General features: G+C 43.1%; 2 protein-coding genes across 4 annotated transcripts in view; one reads left to right on the plus strand and one right to left on the minus strand.

The window, feature by feature from the left end:
- Window positions 1-249: 249 nt before the first annotated feature.
- Window positions 250-3,347, minus strand: CEBPZ (CCAAT enhancer binding protein zeta). The gene has a single exon (XM_063430307.1). It carries the CDS (start codon window positions 3,274-3,276, stop codon window positions 298-300), a length of 2,979 nt encoding a protein of 992 aa, XP_063286377.1. The 5' UTR covers window positions 3,277-3,347; the 3' UTR covers window positions 250-297.
- A 1,025-nt stretch (window positions 3,348-4,372) lies between these two features.
- The window catches only part of RRN3 (RRN3 homolog, RNA polymerase I transcription factor), a 53,552-nt gene continuing 31,732 nt past the window's right edge, over window positions 4,373-26,192 (plus strand). For 2 of the 3 annotated variants that reach the window (XM_063430308.1, XM_063430310.1), the window contains exons 1-8: window positions 4,375-4,447; window positions 6,132-6,238; window positions 19,075-19,131; window positions 19,537-19,626; window positions 19,829-19,958; window positions 21,988-22,047; window positions 23,605-23,668; window positions 25,191-25,260. In XM_063430308.1, the coding sequence (XP_063286378.1) occupies window positions 6,143-6,238; window positions 19,075-19,131; window positions 19,537-19,626; window positions 19,829-19,958; window positions 21,988-22,047; window positions 23,605-23,668; window positions 25,191-25,260 (567 nt within the window). In that variant the 5' untranslated portion in view covers window positions 4,375-4,447; window positions 6,132-6,142. Of the gene's footprint in view, window positions 4,448-6,131; window positions 6,239-19,074; window positions 19,132-19,536; window positions 19,627-19,828; window positions 19,959-21,987; window positions 22,048-23,604; window positions 23,669-25,190; window positions 25,261-26,192 lie in introns of all 3 variants that reach the window. The other variant, XM_063430309.1, reaches the window with a different exon arrangement.

The raw sequence follows: 26,192 nt of genomic DNA on the forward strand, positions 1-26,192 counted from the left end.
GGAAAGCAAATAGTTTATTCATTAAAAAATGAAACGTGAACAACATTTTCAACTAAGCCAAAACAGTCAAGTTGAGAATACAGGTGAATACAACCTTTCTTGTTGATTTACTTTAAAAAAAAAAAAACAAAAAAAAAAAAAAACCAAACTTTTTTTTGGTGCCAAATAATGAATTAAAAAAACAAACAAACAGTTTTATACGTATATAAAAAAATGCTTTAACAATTGGTGGTAAAATCCACCCTGGTATGTCTTTCAAAAAATACATTACTGTTAAATACATAGAAAGCGGCACATTTAAGTTTTCACTTTTTTATATATCTTCTTCTTGCCAAATCTTTTCTTTTTGATGCCTCTAGAATGTCGATCATTCAGCCAGTTATCTCTATCTGATTCCCACTTGAGTTGCTTGACACTTGAATTGTCCCTATTGGCCACTGCGTTTATCCCAATATTATTTAATTTTGAGCCAGAATTTTCATCCAAGATGTCACCAAACTCCTCTGCAACGGCAAACACGTCCTCATTCTTTACCTTTCTCTTCTTTGCTTTCTGTGCCTCTGGTTTTTTATCCTCATCATTATCTGAAGGATCCATAAAAAGTCCACCAGATTCATCTTCAAAATCTTCCTCACACATACTGCCCAAAGAGACTTCTTCATCTTCGTCTTCAGCATCAACATCCCAATCTGAGTCAGAATTCTCTTCTTCTGTGGACTTCTTTCCAGTTTTCTTGTCTGGTTTGACATTACCAGCAAAATCAAGATCAGCAGGATCAGTGTTCCCGTTGTAAAAACTGTCCCCTTCAAATGTATCGAGAATCTGATCAAATTCATCATCATCTACATCTTCTATGCTACCTTCGTCTTCATCTCGTTTAACCCTCTTTTGGTCTTTTGATACCTTTTTAAAGTATCTGTGAAAGAATACGTCATCTACAGGTATTTCCGTTTCTTCCTTTTCAAGAAACTCAGCACTGTTAACAAGTTGCCTCTGTTCAGTCATGTACAACTTCTTCTTTTGATGCATTAGGTAGCCACGATTTTCTCCTACTTTTGGCAATTTTGGATTACGATACACAAAACGATCCAAAAATCTCATCAGTGTGAAGTCTTGCAAAGGGTCACCTGTATATTGAACTGGATTTCCCTCCAAGATGGTTTTTGCAAACATGGCCACCGTTGGATGAAAATGATCAGAAAGCTTCCTGAGTTCCCAAAGACTGGTGTTATCGGCTCCACAAAATAATGGGTTTCTATTAAGGGGATCATAAGTATTGGCATTTTTTAAACCTTGGAGCGTTTGCTGGTGTATCCATGAACCAGCATTATCTTTCGTTGGAGATGTCAAGGTTTTCTTCTGTTCTTGCTCATCATCTTCCTCATCTGGTGCATCGCAGAAATGTTCTTCATCATCCTCTTCCCCGTTTTCTTGAAGCAGAACTTTCAAACCTGGTTTAAGTCTTATAATCTCTGAGATTAGATATAAGGCTCCACAGACAAACGATGGCTTTTGACAACAGGTGATTTGTAACAGTCTCTTCACAAATGCCTTCACTCGCCTCAGTACAACATCTGCTTTCATAGACTTGAAGAGAAGATTAAGAAACATGGTCTGCTTTGAACCCTGTGACAGGCCAGGATCCAGTAGCTTTTTGTACAGTGCTGCATAGTATCTATTTGACACTGTTTGTTGAGAGTCCATGACTTGAAAGAGCAACATGAGAATTTGCACCCCTGTATTAAAGTTGACAACATGTACAATTTTGAAAAGTGTATCCAACTGCTCTTTAACTTTTTCACTCCCAATATTTGCATACGGATAAGCTCTGTTAACGCCAGTCAATAGACCCCGAAGGATTTTAGAATCAATATCCTTTTTTTTAATGCATGACTTGAAAAAACAAAAATACAACGTTATCAGTTGATTTGCCAAGTCGGCTTCTTCGTGTGAGAACATGATTTGGTTTAGAAAGCAGATTCCGTAATACTGCGCTTTTTCACTTACATTGGGGCGATGCAGCAGCCTTTCAATTTCTAGGCAAACAACGACTTTCATGTTTGGATGCTTGTTAAGCAATACTTCAAGCAAATAGGAAGCTTTGGTGGCAATTCTGTATTGAGGATCACCTAGTTTATTAACCAGCAGTACTAGGAGAGTTTTCTCCTCTTCTGGCTTATTGCAGAGAAGCTCATGAGCCACATTCAACGCCTTTGCCTTGGTTGCAAACAATTGGTCATGTGATAAGCCTTCGAGGACTTTCACAAACTCCACTACTTGCTTCTTCAGCTGTTCTTCAAAATACCACAGTACGAGTCTCCGATCTCTTGCATCCCTGTTGCCACTGGACATTTCTTCCAGCTTGTCAAAAGGATGATTTTCAAATGCAAAGAGTTTGCGGTTGTCAGGCAAAAGATCTGAGAGAAGCAGATCTTTAAAAGTGTCCAATGCCATTAGGTTCTGGCGTTTGCTACCCTTCTTCCTTAACATGTTCAGTAGGTTTTCCAGTAATCGAACTGTGTGTATGGGTGCATCTTGAAGGAGTACTGTCATGGCTGCCATTCTATCAGGAATTGTGCCGGTAGATACCACAGTATTCATCCAAGCAGAGTTTGCTCCTTTCCGGTGTTCCTTCTTAGTTTTATACAGGATCACTTCATGTTCATACAGCTTTTCAGCCAAAGATTTATATTTGTTTACGTCTTCTGCATTTTGAGGCTGCGAACTATATTCTTTCGTGTACTCGTGGTCATACCATTTTCCACCTGGTTTAATAAGCAATAGTGTCCTTTCAATAAATTCAAATGTTGGCCTCCCTTTGGTTTTGGAGGCAGTGGATGTACTCGCTTCTTTCTTCTTAGCCTTTTTCTTTGCTTTTTTTTCGGACTCTTTATTTAATTCTGTGTCGGCTTCTGTTTTCTGACCTTTCTTTGGTTTGGTCTTCCCTGGGCCAGCCTGTGTCTCTTTCTCTTCCCCCTCTGCTTCTGTCTCATCCTCCTTTGCAACAGCCATGGATAATTTGGGTAACCCCAACTTGTTAATGAAAGCCTGCAGTTCTCCATCTTCCAGATCATCAATGACACCCGCTTTCTTCCCACCATCCACCAACTCATCCACCTCCTCCAGACCTGCCAGCATGACGAAGTCATGCTTGGTGCCTCCTAAACGCAGCACCTCTTCCAGAGTGAAGTCTCCCTCCTGGCCACCTTCCTCCATGTCCCCGTCCTCCTCCATGTTCGCGGTTCCGGGGCTCGGCCCCAGGGTCGAGGTTTTCATGCTGCGCTGGCTGTGCACGGGGACTCGCTGTCTGAGACTGGCCCGAGAGAAGACCCACGTGTGTCTCGCGACCTGTGAAGCCGGAAGTAGCTAGGTCCTGCCCGCACCGTGCATGGCCGAACTTGCTTCTCCATGGCAGAGTATTGTAACATCGCTCTAGTGGGCAGACAGACCCCGTGTAACGTTACTGTCTGCAACCATCACGTGATAAAAAAAATGTATTTGGCTCTATTTCAGTGTATTATGTGGGTTTATTATCAACCTGTTCTATGGCCTGACAGGACCTGAGTGCAAAGGTCACAGTGCTAATAGGAACGCCTATAGGAACTGCAACCTTACTGAAAGTATGTCTGACTTGGCAGCAATGAGAAATGGCTATAGTGTCATTATGCATCACCAGGGATACTTTATACCATTTATAAATGGGGCAAAATCGCTGTAACACACCTGGACTGTGAATTGTTATCATAATAAATGTTATTAATTTAATTAGAACTGTTGTACACATTGGGATAATTCACTGATTCAGAGTCTGACACTCAGACAGAGGATTATTGAGTTCCTGGCCGAGCATCATAGGAAACGTTGTTCATGTAGTGCCATAGGTTTTATATATATATATATATATATATATATATATATATATATATATATATATATATATATATATATATATATATCCCTGCCATAGGTTATATATATCCCTGCCATAGGTTATATATAACCCTGCCATAGGTTATATATATCCCTACCATAGGTTATATATATATATCCCTACCATAGGTTATATATATATATATATATATCCCTGCCATAGGTTATATATATCCCTGCCATAGGTTATATATATATATCCCTGCCATAGGTTATACATAGCTTAGACCAGAGCGTCCCTTCCCCTGCATGAGAGGAGCATGTCAGGGTTTGAAGTACCCCTGCCTCCCCTCCTCTAAAATAAATAAATCTAGGGGTGCAGACTATTTTTTAAACATAACATATTGAGCTGCTGTGGGAGCTGGTACCTCCAACATGGCGGCAGCGTCCTGACAGTTACGTCACACGGCTTCCTGCGCACAGCACTGACCCACTTCCGGTTCTGGGTTCGTTCTGCGTGGTGGATCCCGAGCACGTTGTTGTATCTGGAAGTTGTACTCCGGTCTGTCTGCTCCCGGTATGAGATCTCACTCACTGCCCCGCGCTGTCATGTTATCCACTGACTTTCTAAGGAAGTTATTCCAAAACTCAACATTCTAATGGCAACATTCGGACTAAAATATCCCAGATTCCATAAACTGGAGAATTTCTTACCCGGAATTGTTGCCTAAACGTTGTCTTTCTGATTTTAATTCACTACAATTTGGTGTTGGTGAATGTCTCCTTACACGTTTGAGGTTTGCTTTTTAAACTCCAGTTTGTAGTGAAAGTAAATCTGAATTTAGGGAATTATTACTGATCTGGAAAAATACTCCTTCTCCCCTATAAGCAAAGCTCGGCTATATTAACGTAAAAAGGACCGTAACGGGTTCTGTAACCACAATAACCCGCTGTCAAACCATTTTAGAACTGTTTGACAACTTACCGTTAGCCGGATGTCTTTACTGAGCGTACGGTTAGTACAGGATTGCACTCATTGGCTGAGAGTGTTAAAGTGACACTATCCACCAATCAGCGCAGACTTGCGCAACGCTGCTTATCTCAGTGAAACTGCGGTCACAGTTGCCTGGTGAGACCCAGGTGAGTTGTCAAACCATTCTAAAACAGAATGGCAGATTCCTCTGGAAGGGAAGCAGGGCACTCCTAGCACCATAACCACGACAAGGTTTGGGTGTTAACGGTGTTGGTTATTCTTTTTAAACTTTGCCGTTAGGTCTTCAATTTGGAATCTAGTTAAAGCCATCAATTTTCCAGTGTCTCCAACCCCATGCATACCCTGTTAAGGGTTAATAAGTGCCCCGTTCTGTCTCAATAGAAATATTGCCTTTTAGCTGAAATCAGTAAGGTGGATAATTTGTGCAGGACTCCTCTAAGATGTTTGCTTTGACACAACAGGTTCATGACCACTGGAATGATAGTAAAAATGTCCTGTTATATTAGTGTGCATAGGGGTTTATGATAGTGCACTGGTAACTTGCTGTTGCATGCGACCGATGAATCAAATCCTTCTATCAAACACCGGGACCCCTTAGCCAAATGCCACTATCCTAGCTCATAGTGAAAAACAGAACATTGTACCTTCTAATACACTAGAACTAGTTTTCCAAACTCTGGCCCTGCAGATGTTGCTGAACTACAACTTCCATGATTCTTTGAATGAAATAGTCTGGGAATCATTGGCGTTATAATTCAGCAACATCTGGAGGGCTAGATTTTGGAGAACCCTACTCTAGAATAATCTGGTTTGAGGCTGAGGACCAACGTTTCTGTAGAAATCAATTAACACTCAAAGCACCATAATCACTAAAGCTCACTGTGGTGGTCATGGTGCCAGGGAAGTCCCGAAGCCGTCCCACGGTAAGTTGTCAAACTAATTTAGTACAGGTGCCCCATGCAGGCGAATCAGGATTGTTCTCCAGAGACTTTTTTTCATATTGCCCAAGAAATGTGCAAATATATATTAAATGCAGGTTTTAGGTGCAATATTTATTTTAAATAGTATTCCTTTAAATTCCCTGCTTATCTCCATTTGTGCCCCCCTTTGCTTCCCTCGTCTTGGTCCCCATCCTTTAAAATGTCATGTTCTCTCATCCATCTGTTCCAACTTTTCCAGGTTTGCTTCCTATGTATGTAGCCCATTGTGGTTATATTTAGGCATTGTATAATGTATTACATTTCAATAGTTTGCTTTCTTCCCCCAGCAAGTGTCAAGATGCTGTGTGAAAGTGATGACTTTTTGAACTCTCCGCCCAAGAAAACTGTGAGGTTTGGTGGGAAAGTAACAGAAGTCTTGTCCAACTATTCACAGGTAAAATATCTTTTTTTCCCCTGCAAAATAAGGGTAGAAAATGTCAAAGAATTGGTGTAATATTTTAACTTAAAGGTTGATATCAAATTAGGTGGTTGGCCATGTACCTTTCCAATAAATATATTTTATAACTTTGTAGAGGGTTTTGTGAACTGAAAGCGTAATTATTAGTGCCACAGTTGATGAACTTGCTTACAATTCATTAGATGACGTCTTGTGTGTGTGTATATATATATATATATATATATATATATATAACATATTTTTGGCACTGGTAGCTGTGTTAAAGCATTTATGGGGTGCACCTTTGCAGTTCGTATTGGAATACATTTAACACTGGATAAATTGCAAAGCATGCTGGAATGTGTGCGCATGGTCATGGAACACGCAGATTTCAAAAGCAAAATGCTGCATTTGACATTTACCTACACATATAGTAAGTCTTCATTCCTCTCTATAAACCTTATCGTGTTATGATGTATGGAAAACAGTACAAGCTCTGGGTACTTCCATCTTGGAGGCAGGATAGAGGTAGAATGTTATCTTTTCTGAGGGGATCTCAACGTTTACTTGATTAGAAAAGCTTCCCTCTTAACACTGTTATAAAATGAACAGAATCTTATTGGCTAAGAGTATCATGTGCCACTTAAAATGGCTTGTTGAATCCACATCTCTGTCTTGCCACGGCAACCTAGAAATGGGACCCAGTGTCCTGAAATTGTCTACCTGGATGTAGGCAGCAGTCACGGGAGTTCAGAGATCTTTCCTTACTAGGCTTATTATCTGCAACAGAATGGACTTTTCCTGTCTGCTGCAGCTTAAAAACAGTTTCCATGCTCCCTTACTGACTCTCACATGCAATCACATCAATCGGAGCATGGAGCGACAGCCTGGCATCGTTTGGTATATTTGTAATTGTTTACGTAGAAAAATGTTAGTAACTAGGTGTGCGTTAAAGACTGGTTGCATTGTGTGACTTTGTCACTAGGTGAATTACTGTGAGTTCGGTAGTTGCTGATATCCTTTTTGTCACTAGGTGAATTACTGTGAGTTCGGTAGTTGCTGATATCCTTTTTGTCACTAGGTGAATTACTGTGAGTTCGGTAGTTGCTGATATCCTTTTTGTCAGTAGGTGAATTACTGTGAGTTCAGTAGTTGCTGATATCCTTTTTGTCACTAGGTGAATTACTGTGAGTTCGGTAGTTGCTGATATCCTTTTTGTCAATAGGTGAATTACTGTGAGTTCGGTAGTTGCTGATATCCTTTTTTGTCACTAGGTGAATTACTGTGAGTTCGGTAGTTGCTGATATCCTTATTGTCACTAGGTGAATTACTGTGAGTTCGGTAGTTGCTGATATCCTTTTTGTCAGTAGGTGAATTACTGTGAGTTCAGTAGTTGCTGATATTCTTTTTGTCACTAGGTGAATTACTGTGAGTTCGGTAGTTGCTGATATCCTTTTTGTCAATAGGTGAATTACTGTGAGTTTGGTAGTTGCTGATATCCTTTTTGTCACTAGGTGAATTACTGTGAGTTTGGTAGTTGCTGATATCCTTTTTGTCACTAGGTGAATTACTGTGAGTTCGGTAGTTGCTGATATCCTTTTTGTCACTAGGTGAATTACTGTGAGTTCGGTAGTTGCTGATATCCTTTTTGTCAATAGGTGAATTACTGTGAGTTCGGTAGTTGCTGATATCCTTTTTGTCACTAGGTGAATTACTGTGAGTTCGGTAGTTGCTGATATCCTTTTTTTTTTTGTAAATATAATTTTTATTTCCTGAATATGGGGGAAAAATAAGGTCATGTTTGCGTAGACTCGCAGGTCTGTGCAATCTTCAACAATATGTTAGGGTAAAACATAAGGCGGGCACGCAGGTCCAACAAGGATGTCGGACACGCAGGACCCAGGAATTAACAACAGTGAGAGCTTATGGAGATGTATCCCCCACTCCCTCCCCCCAACTATTCCCTTTCTACTCTTGTATTATGTTCTTCCAGAGGGGAGTACCACCCTTGGTTAGACTGTTGTCCCCTGTAGTTGAGACAAGATCCCCCTGGTTGACTACCTCTCGGGTGTCTAACGGAAAGGTCCCTATTACCTCTCGTGTGTTCCCTACGAGGACTCCCCTGTTATCTGCCTATGTGAGAGGGATGAGTACTTGATCAGTTGAGTACATCTGTGGGGGACCATGTCTGTCGGGGTTCCCTGTTGACAGCTTATTATGGCAGCGTATTACTATTTTGTAGGGAAGTGAACATGTAAGGACCCGTTTCCAGAACCTTTATTTCTTTGCAACCTTTGAGCAGTATCTCTCTCTTGTGACTATCGGGTAGTGGGGAAGGGAGGGGGTTAGGAAAGTGAAGGGAAGGAGGAGGAGGGTCTGTCCATCGTCCCCTAAGTCAGTTAGGCAAAGTATAGTCTTGTTTTAGTTTTGTAGCAACGTCAGGAAGTCCTGTTTCGTCGTGGTCAGTATCCAGTGAGTCCAGATGTCTAAGTATGTCTGACGTTGTTTGTCTGTTGCTAACATGGAGAGCTCCTCCACTGCTCTCAAGTCCTCCATGTGAGTGAACCACTTGAGAAGGGAAGGGGTCTCGCTCTTTTTCCAATATTGTGGTATAGTTTGCTTGGCCATGTTTAGGATACGAATTGTAAGCGATTTTTTGTACCTAGAAGTCGGTATAGTCGTGTGATGGAGCAGCATTGCTGCAGGTTCTAGTGGTGGTGGGTTGTCAGAGAAGCGGGATGTGATTGTGTGTATCTTCCTCCAGAATGTTTGGATGAGTTCGCAGTCCCACCAAATATGTATGGGTGTGCCCGGTGCATTTGCGCATCTCCAGCATATGTTGGACCCATGGGCATGTATGTATTGAGTTGTGTCTGGGGTGCAGTACCATTGCGTGAGTATCTTGTAAGCTGTCTCCTGGCTCTTACTAAATATGGAGCAGTGGTGTGTGATCTCACATATCTTTTCCCATTCCCCCTCGCTAAATGTATGGCCAAGGGCCTCCTCCCATTTTCCCATGAAGCGTGGTGTAGCCGTGGGTGTGTGTGTTTGTAGGAGGGTGTAAAGTTGCGAGATTCCATGAGGTAGCGGGTCAGGGTCTACACAAAGTTGCTCAAAAGTGGTGAGTCCCCTCATGAGAGCTCCTGCCCGCGGTAGGGTTTTGGTGTAGCTCGCTAGTTGCGCGTATCGGAAGTGGGTCGTGAACGGCTGGTTAGGGTCCCCACATAGGTCAGCTAAGGATCTCAGCCCCTGACCGGAGCACACATGTCTCAGCCTTGGCAGTGGGCATTGCACCAGGGCCCTCAGTGCCCTAGGGTCCTTACCTGGTGGGAAGCCTGGATTATGTGTGAGGGGGAACAGTGGGGACGGGTATGCGGAGAGTGTGTGTCTACCGGCACTCCCTCGCCAAATCTTCAGCGTCGCTTTCGTGTATGTGGAGTAGTGCGTTTCCCTTCCGTCTGTCCCCCCGGGGAGCCACGGGATGAGGGCGGCTGGGATCCCAGCCAGCCCCTCCTCCGCCTGTTTCCACAATTTACTGACCCCGGTTTTAGACCACTCCACTACCCGTTGTAGATGGCATGCCTTGTAATATTGCCGGAAATCGGGTAGGGCTAGGCCACCTTTGTTCCTAGGTTGGGTAAGTAGAGCATATTTTAATCTGGGTCTCCTCCCGTCCCATACGAAGGCTCCCATTGCTTGTCGGAGCGTGGTAAAGAATGAGGTGGGGATCGCTATGGGCAGAGCCTGAAAAAGGTAGAGTAATCTCGGTAGCAGGTTCATTTTTATTACTTGGATTCTGCCTAGCCAGGAGATGTGCGGTAGGGCCCACTCCCTCATGTCTGCTTGGAACCTAGCCAGTATCGGGGCAAAATTTGCTGTAAAAAGCTCCGATTCCCTAACCGTCAGCCAGGTGCCGAGGTAGCGGATTTTATCAGCAGCCCACTGGAACGCGAAGCTGCGTTGGAGCTGCGTCGCCCTCCTTGCGGGTACGCTGACGTTTAATACATATGACTTTGAGAAGTTGATCCTGTACCCCGATAACCTGCCGAAGGTCTGAAACTCCTGCACTAAATTGGGGAGGGAGATCTCTGGGTGAGTTATAAAGAATAAAAGGTCGTCTGCGTATGCGGCAAGTTTATGGCATGTATCACCTATGTGTACCCCCTTGATGTCCGGGTGGTGTCGGATAGTAGTGAGCAGGGGTTCCAGGGCCAGGACGAACAGCAACGGAGACAGGGGACACCCCTGTCTCGTTCCATTGTAGATCGGGAATGCCTCCGTGGGCGCCCCATTAACCAGGACGTGCGCTGTTGGGTGAGTGTACAGGGCCTTGATCCATCCCTGTAGGTGCGGCCCCACACCCAAGTGTGACAGTGTCCGGAACATATACGTCCAGCAGACCCTGTCAAAGGCCTTCTCCGCGTCCGTGGACAGCAGGAGAAGGCCCGTGTCGTCCCCTGTTTTTTTGTGCATTATAGTAAGGGCCCTTATGGTGTCATCTCTGGCTTCCCTGCCCATCACAAACCCCACCTGGTCCGGATGAACCAGAGAGGGTACGTGCACCTGGAGCCGGGTCGCCAGGACCTTCGCCAGCAGTTTGATGTCATTATTTATAAGGGATATGGGCCGATAACTCCCGCAGTGCTCCCGGTCCTTGCCCTCCTTCGGAATTATGGTGATGTGTGTCATGAGCGCTTGTGGGGGCAGTTCGTGTCCCTCCCTGATGGCATTGAACATGTCTAGGAGTGGGGGGTACAGGATCTCTGCATAGCTTTTGTAATATTTGATGGGCAGGCCGTCCGGGCCTGGAGTCTTGCCCGGTTTCATGGATTTAATAGCTAGCGCTAGTTCCCCCATAGATATGGGTTCGTCCAGCTGGTCGGCCGTGGCGGCCGTCAGGGAAGGGAGCTTATGGGTCTTTAGGTATTCATCTATTGAGGTCTGGAGTGATCGTGATTGGGCAACGGTGTGAGGGCGTGGGAGGGAGTACAACCCCGCGTAATATGTGCGGATGATCTCCTGGATCTTGGCCGGGTGTCTGTGTAGGACCCCCGCCTTGTCTCGGATCCTGTCTATGTATGTGTCGTGGCGCCTTTTGGCTAGCATGCGCGCTAGAAGTTTCCCACTTTTGTTCCCATGGATCGCGAAGAAAGCCCTATTTCGCAGAGCGTCCCTTTGATGAGTGGAGTGAATGAGTGTGGTTAGTTCTCTACGCAAGCTGAGGAGGGAGGCCTGGTGTGTGGGGAGTTGGTGTTGTTTGTTAAGTGTGTCTGCCTGTGCTATGTCCGATAGTAATTTAGCCATACGGGCTTCCCTCTGTTTCTTCAGGAGCGCACTTTTTTGGATGAAGTGGCCTCTTATGACGCTCTTGTGTGCCTCCCAGCGTATGGTGGGGGAGGTCTGTTCGCAGGTGTTATAGGTGAAATATTCCCTTAATGTCTTCCCTATGTCTGTGGTGATTGTAGGGTTTGTAAGCAGTGATTCATTTAACCTCCACTTAGAGATCTTGGGCCTGTGGAGGGGGGAGTGTAGTTTGATGATCACTGGGGCATGGTCCGACCACGTCACAGTGCCCTGGTCAGCCTGTAAAACTAGCGGAATGTGGTAGCTGGGAATTAGTAGATAATCTATACGGGTGTAGGAGTTATGAGGGTGGGAATAAAAGGTGAAATCCTTTTCGTCGGGGTGGAAGGCTCTCCAACAGTCCACAAGCTTATTCCTGGCCAGGAGAGCTTTAATGGCTGTAAGATATTGTGAGGGGATGTGTGAGTGGCCCGCGGAGGAGTCCCATTTGGGGTCTAACGCTACATTTAGATCCCCTCCCACTATTAGTATGCCTTCCTGGAAACCCACTAGTGTGCGAAGCGTCTTAGCCAAGAATTTATATTGCCCCCTGTTAGGGGCATAGAGATTGGCTAGGGTATACATAGTACCTGCGATCGTCCCCTTGAGGAACAAGAAACGGCCCTCCGGGTCCGTTAAGACCTCAGTTTCTATAAAAGGGAGATGTCTATGCAGGAGTATTGCTGTGCCCCGGGATTTACCTCCCTGGAAGTCACTGTAGTATCCCCTGGGGTAGTGTTGGTTCGTCAGCGTGGGTCGTGAGCCTGCCCGAAAATGGGTCTCTTGCAGAAAGACTATGGATGCGTGGGCTGTCCTAAAGTCCTTATGAGCTCCCGCCCTTTTTTCTGGTGTGTTTAGACTCCTAGTGTTCAGTGTGAAAATGGTGAGCGGGGCCGGTAGTAGAGACATGCTGGATATGTGTCAGTCGCTCACAGGTGGTACGGTCACTTTAGTCCGGTCGTCAGGTACAGCGGGTATGGGATAGGGTAACTTGGGGAAAACCGGGAAGGTCAGAGGGGAAGAAGGGAAGGAACGTACCCTCTGGGTCTAGAGACTGGGTACAAATGAGTAACACTCTATACAGCGGAAAATGGAGTCGAGCGTTGGGGGGCAGTACTCACCCCCCCCTCCCGCAGGTAGGAGGGGTGCACCGCGCACCCAAGGTCAAAATGCTCCAACCAATAGGGTAACAAAGGAGTCCAAGAAGCCCCAAGTAGGCAGAACCCAGCGGGCCCAGGACGCTCCCAGAAAGATCGTCACGTGCCTCTGCGAGCCCCCGGAGTTCCGCCCAGTCAGGACATCCCGTCTCCCCGCTTCTTGGCTCACTAAGCAGGAAATGTGGCCTATGATGTACCTCTATAATCAAATGTGTGCAAGGTCTGTGTCATGACCGCAATTCGTGGGCTGACCGGCCCATCGATGTAATATGGTGTCGTTCATCTAAGTGTGTTTCGCCCGCCACCCCCCCGGTGACTGGGTGGTTCCCAATTATCTAGGGTTGAAGAAACCTCGGTCCCCTCCGGAGACCATATGCTTCCCCACTGTCTCCCCCCCCCCCATTAGGTTTCGCACCATACCTCCACCCAAGCCCAGCCCTGACCCCTATCAGCCATCTAGCCCCTTTTCTACATGCTGCTACAACATATGTCTGGTTGGTCCCAATAAAGCCTAACACAGTGCTCCCCTGTACCCCTCTGCACCCCGGTAAGGGTGAAATCAGGATAGCCGGGAGAGCAGCAACGATCTATAAAGTCCGAGGGAGCCCACCTCAAAGCTGTGTGGGCCGCATCACCCCTCCACGGTGCTGATATGGCTGGTTCACCCGTCTCGTGTGGGCGGTATGATGGCATTAGTCGGTTAGCGTCCCAGTTTGTTCTGGTAGATTGTGCCTGAGGGTTGCAGCCTTTCGGGGTGACTATAGGGGTGGGTTATGTATTCCTCCCTGACTCCTCGCATAAAGAGGGGACAAGTCCAGGGCTTGAAAGTGTCCATCCCCCCCCCTCCGTGTCATGCTTAGGCAGGGTGTGCCACTCTCTCCCCCTCCCCAACTGGAAGCGTGTAGTCCCGTACCCCCCCTGGCCCCTCAGGCATACTTGCGGTAATGAAGCGGAAAGAGGAGGGCTGCCACCGGACTCCGGGTTGATTGTCCACTGCTCCTACGGCTCCGCTCTGACTCAGGGCTTGGAGGTGGGAGGTCAATTGTAAATCCTAGGGTTGGAGTGGAGAAGCTCCGAATAAGGGTGATGTTCAAAGCGGTGTGGAAGCAACAAAGAAAAAATGGAGGGTGAAAAAAGCATACAAGTCATCTCTTTCAAAGCGTAGTGCATTCCGTCAGAGTCCCGGGGGTCGGCAGGGCCGGCGATACATTTAGTTCTGTGTTCCCGCTGGTCTTATCGTCTGCATGCGGGGATTCCACAGTCGTTGGGGTTTGGGACCCAAGCCTTGAGGCCTAGGGCCTTCTGTGTAAAATCTGAGCGGGTTCGGCCAGATTAACTTCTCCGGCGGCAGATGCAACTCCCGTTGAAGCGTCTCTAAGTCTTCTGCCCCCGTGACCATGAAGGGGCCTGAGGGTGTCGCTACTTGAAGGCCTGTGGGGAAGCACCATCGGTACCTTAGGTTGGCGGACTGTAATTGTCTGGTGAAAGGCTTCAGGGCTCGCCGGTACGCCAGAGTAGCAGGGGACAGGTCTGGGTATAGCTGGATTTCCGACCCTTCTAGCAACACCTTGTCCGCGGCCCGTGCCTTGCGTAGGATCTCTTCCTTAAGCTGAAAACTCTCCATGCAACAGATGATGTCTCTGGGGGGTCCCCCCGGTGGCCCTTGAGGTCTCAGGGCCCGGTGTGCTCTAATAAAGCCCATGTGCGTCAGTGGCGGCCTAGCTAGGAGCCTATTAAACAGCTCCATCAGTGTACTTTGTACTGGGGCCTTGGTGTCCAACTCCTCAGGGACCCCTCTTACCCTAATGTTCTGGCGTCTGCCCCTGTTGTCGAGGTCCTCTATATGCAGGGCCATCTGTCTCATCACTGTGGTGTGGTGTTTCAACATGTCGGTATTAGCAGACTGTGCCACTGCCATGTGGTCACAATCCGCTTCAATCTGCGATACTCGTTGGTTGAGGCCCTGTAAGTCCTCTCTCAGTGCGTGGAGTTCCGCCGTGATCGAGGAGTGCAACTCCGCGTTGGCTGTCTTGAGATCGGTTTTCGTGGGTAAGTCTTTTAGCAGAGCCATTAGGTCCGGTATCGCAGGGTCTCTCGTCGCCTGCGTCTCCGGGGCCTGCTCTCCCATTGGGGAACGCTGGGAGAAAATGTCCGACTCAGTGGAATAATTTGAGGCCTGCGGATCCAAGTCCGCCTGTGCCACCAGATATCGTTTCATTGTCGGGGTCGGGGTTCCTTTTGGGGGATCCCCTGGTCTTTGGACGTGTGAGGCTCGATGAGTCTTACCCATCACTGCGGTCAGAGTGCGGTTTTAACGAGGTTACGAGCCGAGCCAGCGGGGAGCTCAGGGATCAAGCTGCCATCTTCTCGGACCGCTAAGCCACGCCCCCTGATATCCTTTTTGTCACTAGGTGAATTACTGTGAGTTCGGTAGTTGCTGATATCCTTTTTTGTCACTAGGTGAATTACTGTGAGTTCGGTAGTTGCTGATATCCTTTTTGTCACTAGGTGAATTACTGTGAGTTCGGTAGTTGCTGATATCCTTTTTGTCACTAGGTGAATTACTGTGAGTTCGGTAGTTGCTGATATCCTTTTTGTCACTAGGTGAATTACTGTGAGTTCGGTAGTTGCTGATATCCTTTTTGTCAGTAGGTGAATTACTGTGAGTTCAGTAGTTGCTGATATCCTTTTTGTCACTAGGTGAATTACTGTGAGTTCGGTAGTTGCTGATATCCTTTTTGTCAATAGGTGAATTACTGTGAGTTCGGTAGTTGCTGATATCCTTTTTGTCAATAGGTGAATTACTGTGAGTTCGGTAGTTGCTGATATCCTTTTTGTCACTAGGTGAATTACTGTGAGTTCAGTAGTTGCTGATATCCTTTTTGTCACTAGGTGAACTACTGTGAGTTCAGTAGTTGCTGATATCCTTTTTGTCACTAGGTGAACTACTGTGAGTTCAGTAGTTGCTGATATCCTTTTTGTCACTAGGTGAATTACTGTGAGTTCGGTAGTTGCCAATATCCTTTTTGTCACTAGGTGAATTACTGTGAGTTCGGTAGTTGCTGATATCCTTTTTGTCACTAGGTGAATTACTGTCAGTTCAGTAGTTGCTGATATCCTTTTTGTCACTAGGTGAATTACTGTGAGTTCAGTAGTTGCTGATATCCTTTTTTGTCACTAGGTGAACTACTGTCAGTTCAGTAGTTGCTGATATCCTTTTTGTCACTAGGTGAATTACTGTGAGTTCGGTAGTTGTTGATATCCTTTTTGTCACTAGGTGAATTACTGTGAGTTGGGTAGTTGCCAATATCCTTTTTGTCACTAGGTGAATTACTGTGAGTTCGGTAGTTGCTGATATCCTTTTTGTCACTAGGTGAATTACTGTGAGTTCGGTAGTTGCTGATATCCTTTTTTGTCACTAGGTGAATTACTGTGAGTTCGGTAGTTGCTGATATCCTTTTTGTCACTAGGTGAATTACTGTCAGTTCAGTAGTTGTTGATATCCTTTTTGTCACTAGGTGAATTACTGTGAGTTCGGTAGTTGCTGATATCCTTTTTGTCACTAGGTGAATTACTGTGAGTTCAGTAGTTGCTGATATCCTTTTTGTCACTAGGTGAATTACTGTGAGTTCAGTAGTTGCTGATATCCTTTTTGTCACTAGGTGAATTACTGTGAGTTCAGTAGTTGCTGATATCCTTTTTGTCACTAGGTGAATTACTGTGAGTTCAGTAGTTGCTGATATCCTTTTTTGTCACTAGGTGAATTACTGTGAGTTCGGTAGTTGCTGATATCCTTTTTGTCAATAGGTGAATTACTGTGAGTTCGGTAGTTGCTGATATCCTTTTTGTCACTAGGTGAATTACTGTGAGTTCAGTAGTTGCTGATATCCTTTTTGTCACTAGGTGAATTACTGTGAGTTCGGTAGTTGCTGATATCCTTTTTGGCACTAGGTGAATTACTGTGAGTTCAGTAGTTGCTGATATCCTTTTTGTCACTAGGTGAATTACTGTGAGTTCGGTAGTTGCTGATATCCTTTTTTGTCACTAGGTGAATTACTGTGAGTTCGGTAGTTGCTGATATCCTTTTTGTCACTAGGTGAATTACTGTGAGTTCGGTAGTTGCTGATATCCTTTTTGTCACTAGGTGAATTACTGTGAGTTCGGTAGTTGCTGATATCCTTTTTGGTCACTAGGTGAATTACTGTGAGTTCGGTAGTTGCTGATATCCTTTTTGTCACTAGGTGAATTACTGTGAGTTCGGTAGTTGCTGATATCCTTTTTGTCACTAGATGAATTACTGTGAGTTCGGTAGTTGCTGATATCCTTTTTGTCACTAGGTGAATTACTGTGAGTTCGGTAGTTGCTGATATCCTTTTTGGCACTAGGTGAATTACTGTGAGTTCAGTAGTTGCTGATATCCTTTTTGTCACTAGGTGAATTACTGTGAGTTCGGTAGTTGCTGATATCCTTTTTGTCACTAGGTGAATTACTGTGAGTTCGGTAGTTGCTGATATCCTTTTTTGTCACTCGGTGAATTACTGTGAGTTCGGTAGTTGCTGATATCCTTTTTGTCACTAGGTGAATTACTGTGAGTTCGGTAGTTGCTGATATCCTTTTTGTCACTAGGTGAATTACTGTGAGTTCGGTAGTTGCTGATATCCTTTTTGGTCACTAGGTGAATTACTGTGAGTTCGGTAGTTGCTGATATCCTTTTTGTCACTAGGTGAATTACTGTGAGTTCGGTAGTTGCTGATATCCTTTTTGTCACTAGGTGAATTACTGTGAGTTCGGTAGTTGCTGATATCCTTTTTGTCACTAGGTGAATTACTGTGAGTTCGGTAGTTGCTGATATCCTTTTTGTCACTAGGTGAATTACTGTGAGTTCAGTAGTTGCTGATATCCTTTTTGTCACTAGGTGAATTACTGTGAGTTCGGTAGTTGCTGATATCCTTTTTGTCACTAGGTGAATTACTGTGAGTTCAGTAGTTGCTGATATCCTTTTTGTCACTAGGTGAATTACTGTGAATTCGGTAGTTGCTGTTATCCTTTTTGTCACTAGGTGAATTACTGTGAATTCGGTAGTTGCTGATATCCTTTTTGTCACTAGGTGAATTACTGTGAGTTCAGTAGTTGCTGATATCCTTTTTTGTCACTAGGTGAATTACTGTGAGTTCGGTAGTTGCTGTTTTCTTTTTTGACACTAGTTAAATTACTGTGAGTTCGGTAGTTGCTGATATCCTTTTTGTCACTAGGTGAATTACTGTGAGTTCAGTAGTTGTTGATATCCTTTTTTGTCACTAGGTGAATTACTGTGAGTTCGGTAGTTGCTGATATCCTTTTTTTCACTAGGTGAATTACTGTGTTTGGTAGTTGCTGATATCTTTTTAATTTTCTCCACATATGAGAGAGTGATTTTAAATTTACGTTGTTAGTCATAGAATCTAGGATATGTCGAAGTGAACTTCAGATATTGGATTCAAAGAATTGTGTTCAACAACATCTGAGCAGTCACAAGCTTAATTTTTTCTTTTGTAGAATAATGCACTGGATTTATCGTCTAACAGGACTTCTTACTAAAATGAGAATCGTTGGGAATTCTAAATGAGCTTCAAATTTAAGTCCAAAATATCCTTAAATGGACACTGTAGGCACCCAGACCACTTCAGCCCATTAAGTTTTTATAAACTACAATAATTACCTTGCGGGGTTAAGTCCTCCTCTAGTGGCTGTCTACCAGACAGTCACTAGAGGGACTTCCCGCTTCTTAGATGACCATTGGTCGTCTAAGCGATGCTGGACGTCCTCACGCTATGCATGAAGACCTCCAGTGTCACCGGAATCCCCATTGGAAAGCTTTGAATAATGCTTTCCCATGGGCGATTCCAGCTTCGCATTCCTATGGGGAGGTCTAATGCGCGCCCATTGACGCTCATGCGCATTAGGAGCCTGACCCAGCGCCGAGGGACATCGGTGCTGGATTCAGGTAAGTGTCTGAAGGGGTTTAACACCTCGAGCCCCTTGGGAGGGGAGGCGCGAGGGAGGGGGGCACTTCAGTATTCTCCAGTGCCAGGAAAACGGGTTTGTGTTCCTGGCATTAGAGAATCCCTTTAAATAGGTAGTTTTACAATTTTTGACTACTTTTGGAATTCACTTAGAATTTTTGTCATTCCTCACTGTGAATAACCCTGACTAGTTGCTTTATTACTTTGTAGGAGCTAGGGAAAACAGCATGCATTTAGACAATAGGGGGGTCTCTTACAATAATATTGTAGTATTGGCTCCTGGTCTGAACAGAATTAATCATGATCGTAACTTTTTTTCCCTTTTATTTAGGGTAAAACATCTGACTTTGATCTTTTGATACATCAGCTGTCAGATCCAGAAATAAAGGTACACTCACTTGAAATGTGCTCCTAAAAATGCCGCCCACCCTATATGGTTATAGTGACAGAAATCACATTGATATCCCCGCCTTAATGCTTTTGCAATTTCTCCTTATAATATCTGTTTAAAACGAGAAGCTCGCACAGTTTATTTTTTTGTTTCAAACATTGTCAGAGTAATGAACATGGAATCATGGAAGTTGGCGAATTTCCATATATTGCCAGGCTGTGCCATTGTACAATACATTTTCTGCAATAGATTGGTTCTGAAAGATTTGCTTTTGTTTAAGTTCAGTTGAATTTTTATGAATCACGGTTCGTAAATCATTGTAACACAATTGGCTCAAGCACTTTATCTTCCAGGCTTCCTGCAAGAATGACCCATATTAATATGTTTTTAATTGTCACACAGGATGCACAAATTATAAATTGGCTTCACGAATTCCGAAATTCCATTACATATCTTACAATCGACTACGAGCAGCTTGTCAGTATTTTGTTGGTAAGAGAGATTTCATTCTTTCTTTGTTTAGAGATGCTTATATCTGCAAAGTATGCAATTTGCGTTTTCAGTGTTAATGTGTGTGTGTGTGTGTGTGTTCTAGTATAGAATGTCTGGGAATGTAATTTCTTCATAGATGTTTAGGTGTGGGTGAACGTTTGAAGTGAAGCTGCATTACTGTCATCTTTATACTCTCTCGCAGAAGTTGCCATGGATAAACAGAGGCAAAGAAGTTGTGGAGGAATATTTGGCCTTTTTGGGGAACCTTGTTTCCGCCCAGACTGTGTATCTGAGGCACTGCCTTAGGATGATAATCTCACACTTTGTACCTGGTAAGATGGGATTTTATTCATTTTCACAGTCATATATTTGACCTGAAAGTTAGACTAACAAGCATTTAGAGGTAAATGCACATATTCAATAGTTTGTGATTTACAGTTTGTGTTAAGATGCACTCCTTTTCTTCTACTCTTAATCTTTGCAATGCACAAGTTAATTAAGTATTCACAATCAATATTCAAATTAGTAGACTACAACATTTTGTTTTCTGACTTAAATGACCACTATAGTGCCAGGAAAACATACTCGTTTTCCTGGCAATATAGTGCCCTGAGGGTGCCCCCACCCTCAGGGTCCTCCTCCCGCCGGGCTCTGGGGTGAGGAAGGGGTTAAACTTACCTCTTTTTCCAGCGCCGGACGGGGGACTCTCCTCCTCCTCTCCGCCTCCTCTTCGGCTGAATGCGCATGCACAGCAGGAGCCGCGCGCGCATTCAGCCAGTCTCATGGGACAGCATTCTCAATGCTTTCCTATGGACGCTGGCATCTTCTCACTGTGAAAATCAATGAGACAGCCACGAGAGGCTGGATTAACCCATTTATAAACATAGCAGTTTCTCTGAAACTGCTATGTTTATAGAAAAAAGGGTTAACCCTAGCTTGACCAGGCACCCAGACCACTTCATTAAGCTGAAGTGGTCTGGGTTCCTATAGTGTCCTTTAATTGTGTTTTGAAAAACCATAACCTAGAAGAAACAGGGGCATCTAGTGGTGATACTGACCATTACAGCCAAATGTTATGCACGCTTGCTTAAATGCTTTGTCTTGAGTATGTCATATTTATGATAGTTTATTTCAATAGAAATTAGCACTATGTAGAGAAAACCCTCTAGGGAGAGTGTGTCAGGTCACTCAAATATCCCCCAGATAGAATTTATAATACAAGAAAAGAAAACACCGGAGTTAACTGTTTAGTTGATGAACCCTTAGTGCTGAGAGTAACCCAGGTAAAATATAACTTTTAATTCATTATTTAAAATATTCCATTTTCGGTCCTTGGTCACGGATATAATTAATATCTACAATAGGAGAATAGTTTCCTACAAGAAAAAAAATAATCTAATAATAATAAAAAAATAAATGGTCAAAATATGAAAATAAATAAAATGTAACGAAAAAACTTGAAATCAACAATAAATGATGATAATTAATATATTTATTATTATTTTTCTCGTAGGAAACAATTCTCCTATTGTAGTTATTAATTATATCTGTGATCAAGGACCTAAAATGGAATATTTTAAATGATTAATAAAAGTTCTATTTTACCTGGGTTACTCTCAGCACTAAGGGTTCATCAACTAAACGGTTAACTCTTGTGTTTTCTTTTCTTTTGTTTAATAGAAATTAGCACTTTTCTAATTGGGGGAAGAAACACCTTTCCTGGTTGTCACCAGAGGATTTCTTCCACTTTTGTGCGCTCAAGGCTCCAGCACAGAGTCTTCTCAATGAAACTGAAAGTCTGTTTATTCTTATACCCCAAAGAAAACACTTTTCATTGGGATAATAACAACTGATATGTTAGAAAATAAAAAATATTGCATTTTAAAAAGAGTGTTCCTTTAAGGCAAAAAAAAATAGAGAATATCAAGATACTTGACTATAGTGTCTTCTTAGTCCGTTACAGCGGACTAAGCAGACTGTAGCTATAAAAATAAGGCCAGGATAGTAAGGGTTGCTCGGTAACATCCTACTGTTCTTGAGTGAGAACTGTTGGTCAGTTTTTTTTTTAATATGGCCCCTTAAGAAGCAATTAGAAGAAGGGAGCTGATACTGATTGTTTCTAACCGGTGCCAATATTTTGTTGGGGTAGATGAGTTGCAGTGCTAATTTTGAGGGGGAGGGGGGAGATTACCTGGTGTGCTTCAGAGGAGGGATATGAGTTGGTGTGCTGGAGAGTGGGGAGATGAGTAAATGGTTTTCAGAAATTGTCTGCTATAACGATTACACTGAAATCGGTATGTTTTCTCTCTCTCTCTCTCTCTCTTCATTTTTTATTCATGGTTTTTCTTTCCTCCTTAATAGCTCGGATAATCATAAGAGAAGGTGATGTAGATATATCTGACTCGGATGATGAAGATGATGGTGAGCATATATATTTTATTAATGACATTCTATGTACAGAGGTGGTTTAGTCAACAAACAGTGAGTTCTGATGAAATAATAAGGATCTCAAATCAAAGGCCTAAATATCAGAGATGGAACGTTTCCACAATCTCAGCTGTATTTCCAGCGTTTCAACTCTGCTACTTTAGATTTTACAATTTAAAACTTGGCCATTGACCTAATGACAAGTACGTCATTTTGGTCCCTAATAAAAATTATTTTTTTTTTTTAAAAAAAGGTCAAAGTGAACCTGTTATGAATAATCTAACTTTCCTGCAATCGCTTCCTTATGCATTGAATACACCATTTATCACCAAGATATGCCAGTCTGTGAGTGTAATCTGGTTGTCCTCCGCTCCACCTCTTCTTTTTTTCATTTGCTCTACTTGGGGCTTCCGCAAGCAGGGCAAATCTCTTGTCAGTGACATCGGCATGCTGCCTTCATTGCCAGCGTTCTGTCGTCGGAATGGAGTCCCACAGGAGATCCCTCTGTTCTCCCCCCGTAGTAACCACAGTGCATATGCTGCGATTGCTATGGAAACTCCTAGTTTCTAGCGCTGGCTAGGGAGTCTAGGAAAGGATTGACCCTAGAAACGCAAGCTTGGGGAGTTTCCATAGCAAACGCAGAGCATGCACTGTGGTTGCTATGGGAGGTCTTTTTCTCCTGTCTCTTGTCAGTCAATGATCGGCATGCCTCGGCATTGATTGAAAGCTGGGAGAAAAATCTATTTAAAATATTTTATTTCCTAATCTATACATTTTTCTAGCAAATCTGCTATCATAATGTATAGATAAAATCGTATGCTCAATCTAATGAGCATACGTTGTTTTGGGCATGACAGGTGCCTTTTAAGAACTGCTGACGTGTAGCAGAGCAAATTTTAACTTCTCAGGATGTGAATACAGATACATGTCTACTTTCCCTAAGTAGTAGTGTGAATATTTGTGAGTTTACATTCATGCGCCTCTACGTATCATTTGTTTTCACAACTAGTAATAAAATGCAAATAGGTTTTTATTCCCCCCCATGTTCAAATTTTACATGAATGACCTCCATACTGCATCATTGTACAAATTCAGTTTTTGGGGGTTTAGATTTTGTACTGAACAAAAACATTTTGGGTTTTTCTTTTTTTCTTTTTTTTCGCCTTCAAAAAACAATTATTTATTTATTTTTAAAATTCTTTATTTGGCAACAAAAATTTTACACATTGCAAAACAACTTCACATGTGACAGTAGTACAATTTCAGAGCTGTCCAAATTTTAGAAATAGGAGTAACAAGTAAGACTTGCAGTGTTATTCTACAGATCATTTAGGGTACTGGCACAATACAGTTATGAGCTCTATAAGTTGAGAACTCCCAAGGGTCTTATATGATGAGCAAGATCAGTTCACTCCTTAAAATGTATACAAAATAGGAACTAAAAACAAACAAAAAAGGGGAGTACTAAATCATTTAAAAAAAACTTTTCCAGAATGTTTGTGAATGTTAATGTTTTTATGTTTGTGTGACCTGTAAACATTTATTCTGCAGGTATATTTGCAACCTTTAATACTTGCCACAGGGCGCTCCAAATAATAGCACGATACGTTCCTTCGTAAGTACCAAATGATTTTCGTAAACGTCAACTTTTCTTGTCCGATACAAACACGTTCATATGAATTTAAAGTTCTTGCATTTTCTCAGCTAGTTTGTCAAAATATTTATTTTTCTATCTGTCTATGGCTTTCAATTAATTTCTGATGTTTAATTGTACTTTCTAGTGTTACACGGGCCATGACCGCTCATTAATCAGCCTATCACTGTCACCCTTTGAAAGTAGTACGTTCTATTTGTCTCAATGGGCGGCTATCCTCATTTGCCCAGCAGATTAAGGAAATCTGGGGGCAAAATAGTTTGACCCCTAAAGGTATGACGGTGTGTCCAGACACCTCTGCCCCATAACAGTTTCAGTGAGTTGACGTTTTTATAAGTGTTCCTTCCGTGTACACAGCTGTGACATACAACTGCACCCCCTTTTCCATCTCGTGTTTCCTCTTTCACACATTTAGAAACAAGGTCTCTCTCTTTTTTGTTTTGGGGTTAAATGTCACTCTGTTGGTGGAAGCTTTCTTTATTTTTGTGATGATCAATATGCACATGAGGAGTTGGCAAGTGTCAATAATTCAGCCAAATTAAAATATATATTAAATTCTGTACAGTGAAACATCTTCATAGTAAATTGGGGAGGGGGGAAAAAGATGATTATTTGCACTGGGGAAGGCAACAATTTAAAGGTTTATTCCAATCAAAAACATGTGTTTTTATAAATCCCTGGTTTTGTTTAGAGTAATCCTTGGGGTGGTCCCTGCCCCCCTTCCAAAGAAAAAAAAAAAACACTGAGAAAAAAAAAAAAGGGGAGGGGGGGGAATTCTTACCTAAGCCCAATCCTCAATGCCGGATGTTACTTCCCATTCTGGAGCGGGATGGTGAACTGAAGAAAGGATTGCGGTGGCATGAAGCTCTTCATTTATTTATTTTTTTGTGTCCGCAACATCCCCTCTTAGTTTCAGAGTCTCTAAAGTGAGAATTCAAAGTGAATTTTAAATTTACAGGGATCCTGTCACAATGAACTTTGACTCTTTTAAAAGAGGTGAAAACTCCATCTATCCATTGTGCTAGCAGTTTCGCTAGCAAATGTATAGATTTGGAGAAAAAAATATATATTTTTTTACTTCCTATCTGACTCTCAATGTTGGGGAATTGATAGTCATCGAGAGCAGAAGAGACCTCCCACGGGACATCCCTTTCCTTTCCACCCATAGCAACCACAGCGCATGCTCTGTGTGCTATGGTAACTCTCTAGACAGCGCTGACTCGGGATTATAGGAATGGAGTGACGTCACTCCGTTCAGATGCCGGCACTTTGGCAACAAAACCAGCATATCGGCGTCCTGCTTTGGGAAGTGTACCCAAGCAGGGCAAATCAACGGAGATCAGAGAAGGAGCACAGGCAGACCAGAGGTGGGTGCTACAGAAGTGTGGACAGATAAAGCAGTTTCTCTTTAATATATTTTACAGAATAGTCATCCTCTGTATTCTCCGCCCTGAGCAATGTGTCTCTATCTTGTTTTTTTCAGGGCACCAAGATTTCTTATGCCAATACTCGTGGAAAAGTTTCCTTATGTGAACAAATCTGTAAGAACAATGGTGAGTGGTCTATTTCCATATGTAAAGCCATATTCCTATTGTGTTTTTATAACCCACCTCTTTTAGATTCTAAGCTCATTTGAGCAGAGCCCTCATCTCAACCTATTGCTCCTGTCAAATTATGTAATAGTTTCTCATTTGTTAAAATACCCTTGATCATATTGTAAAGCGCTGTGCACTATAAGCGTTGACACTACAAATGCCAATACTAATAAAATTAAGCAACTTTGTTGTTGTGGTTTTTTTTTTTTTTGCAGTTAACATTTTATTGAGGACAAAACATAAAATAAGCAGTAAAACATAGAGGCTTAAGTCTTGCATACAGGAGATTTTAGCAACATTTTTAAGCCAAGACTGCCAAGTTGACGGAAATCATCAATCAGGTGTAGAGAATGTTTTCCACCTTTGCAATTTTTTGGCATATTTTTGCAACTGCTCCCAGCTCACTTTGTTGCAGTGAATAAACCCTGATGTGAAGACTGTGTTGCTCTAATCCTGATAGTGTAACATGTGATGGTTAAATTATTGCTTTTGTCTAATGGATATCACGTGTGGAACGTGATATTAAGAGTTAGGCCGTGTTAGAGAAAAAGGACAGAATCCATGTTCTTTAGCTTAGCAACGCCGTTCTAAGAAGTTATCAACATGTAATATTCATGTTAATGTGCCAAGTTTAGATGTATCAGGGGAGTTTAACTCCTTAAGGACCAAACTTCTGGAATAAAAGGGAATCATGACATGTCACACATGTCATGTGTCCTTAAGGGGTTAAACAAACCGTGTTTTTACTAAAAGTGGCCCTGTCACCTCAAAATTGCCTTTCTCCTATTGTTTCATCTTCTCTTCCTCTTTCAGAATCCTCATTTCTGATCTATTTCTCTTTAAAACATAAGACAAAGTATGGATCTGCTTTGTTTTCCCCTCTCTAAAGG

Source organism: Pelobates fuscus, chromosome 8 (assembly GCF_036172605.1).
Source record: "Pelobates fuscus isolate aPelFus1 chromosome 8, aPelFus1.pri, whole genome shotgun sequence".
Classification (NCBI taxonomy): domain Eukaryota; kingdom Metazoa; phylum Chordata; class Amphibia; order Anura; family Pelobatidae; genus Pelobates; species Pelobates fuscus.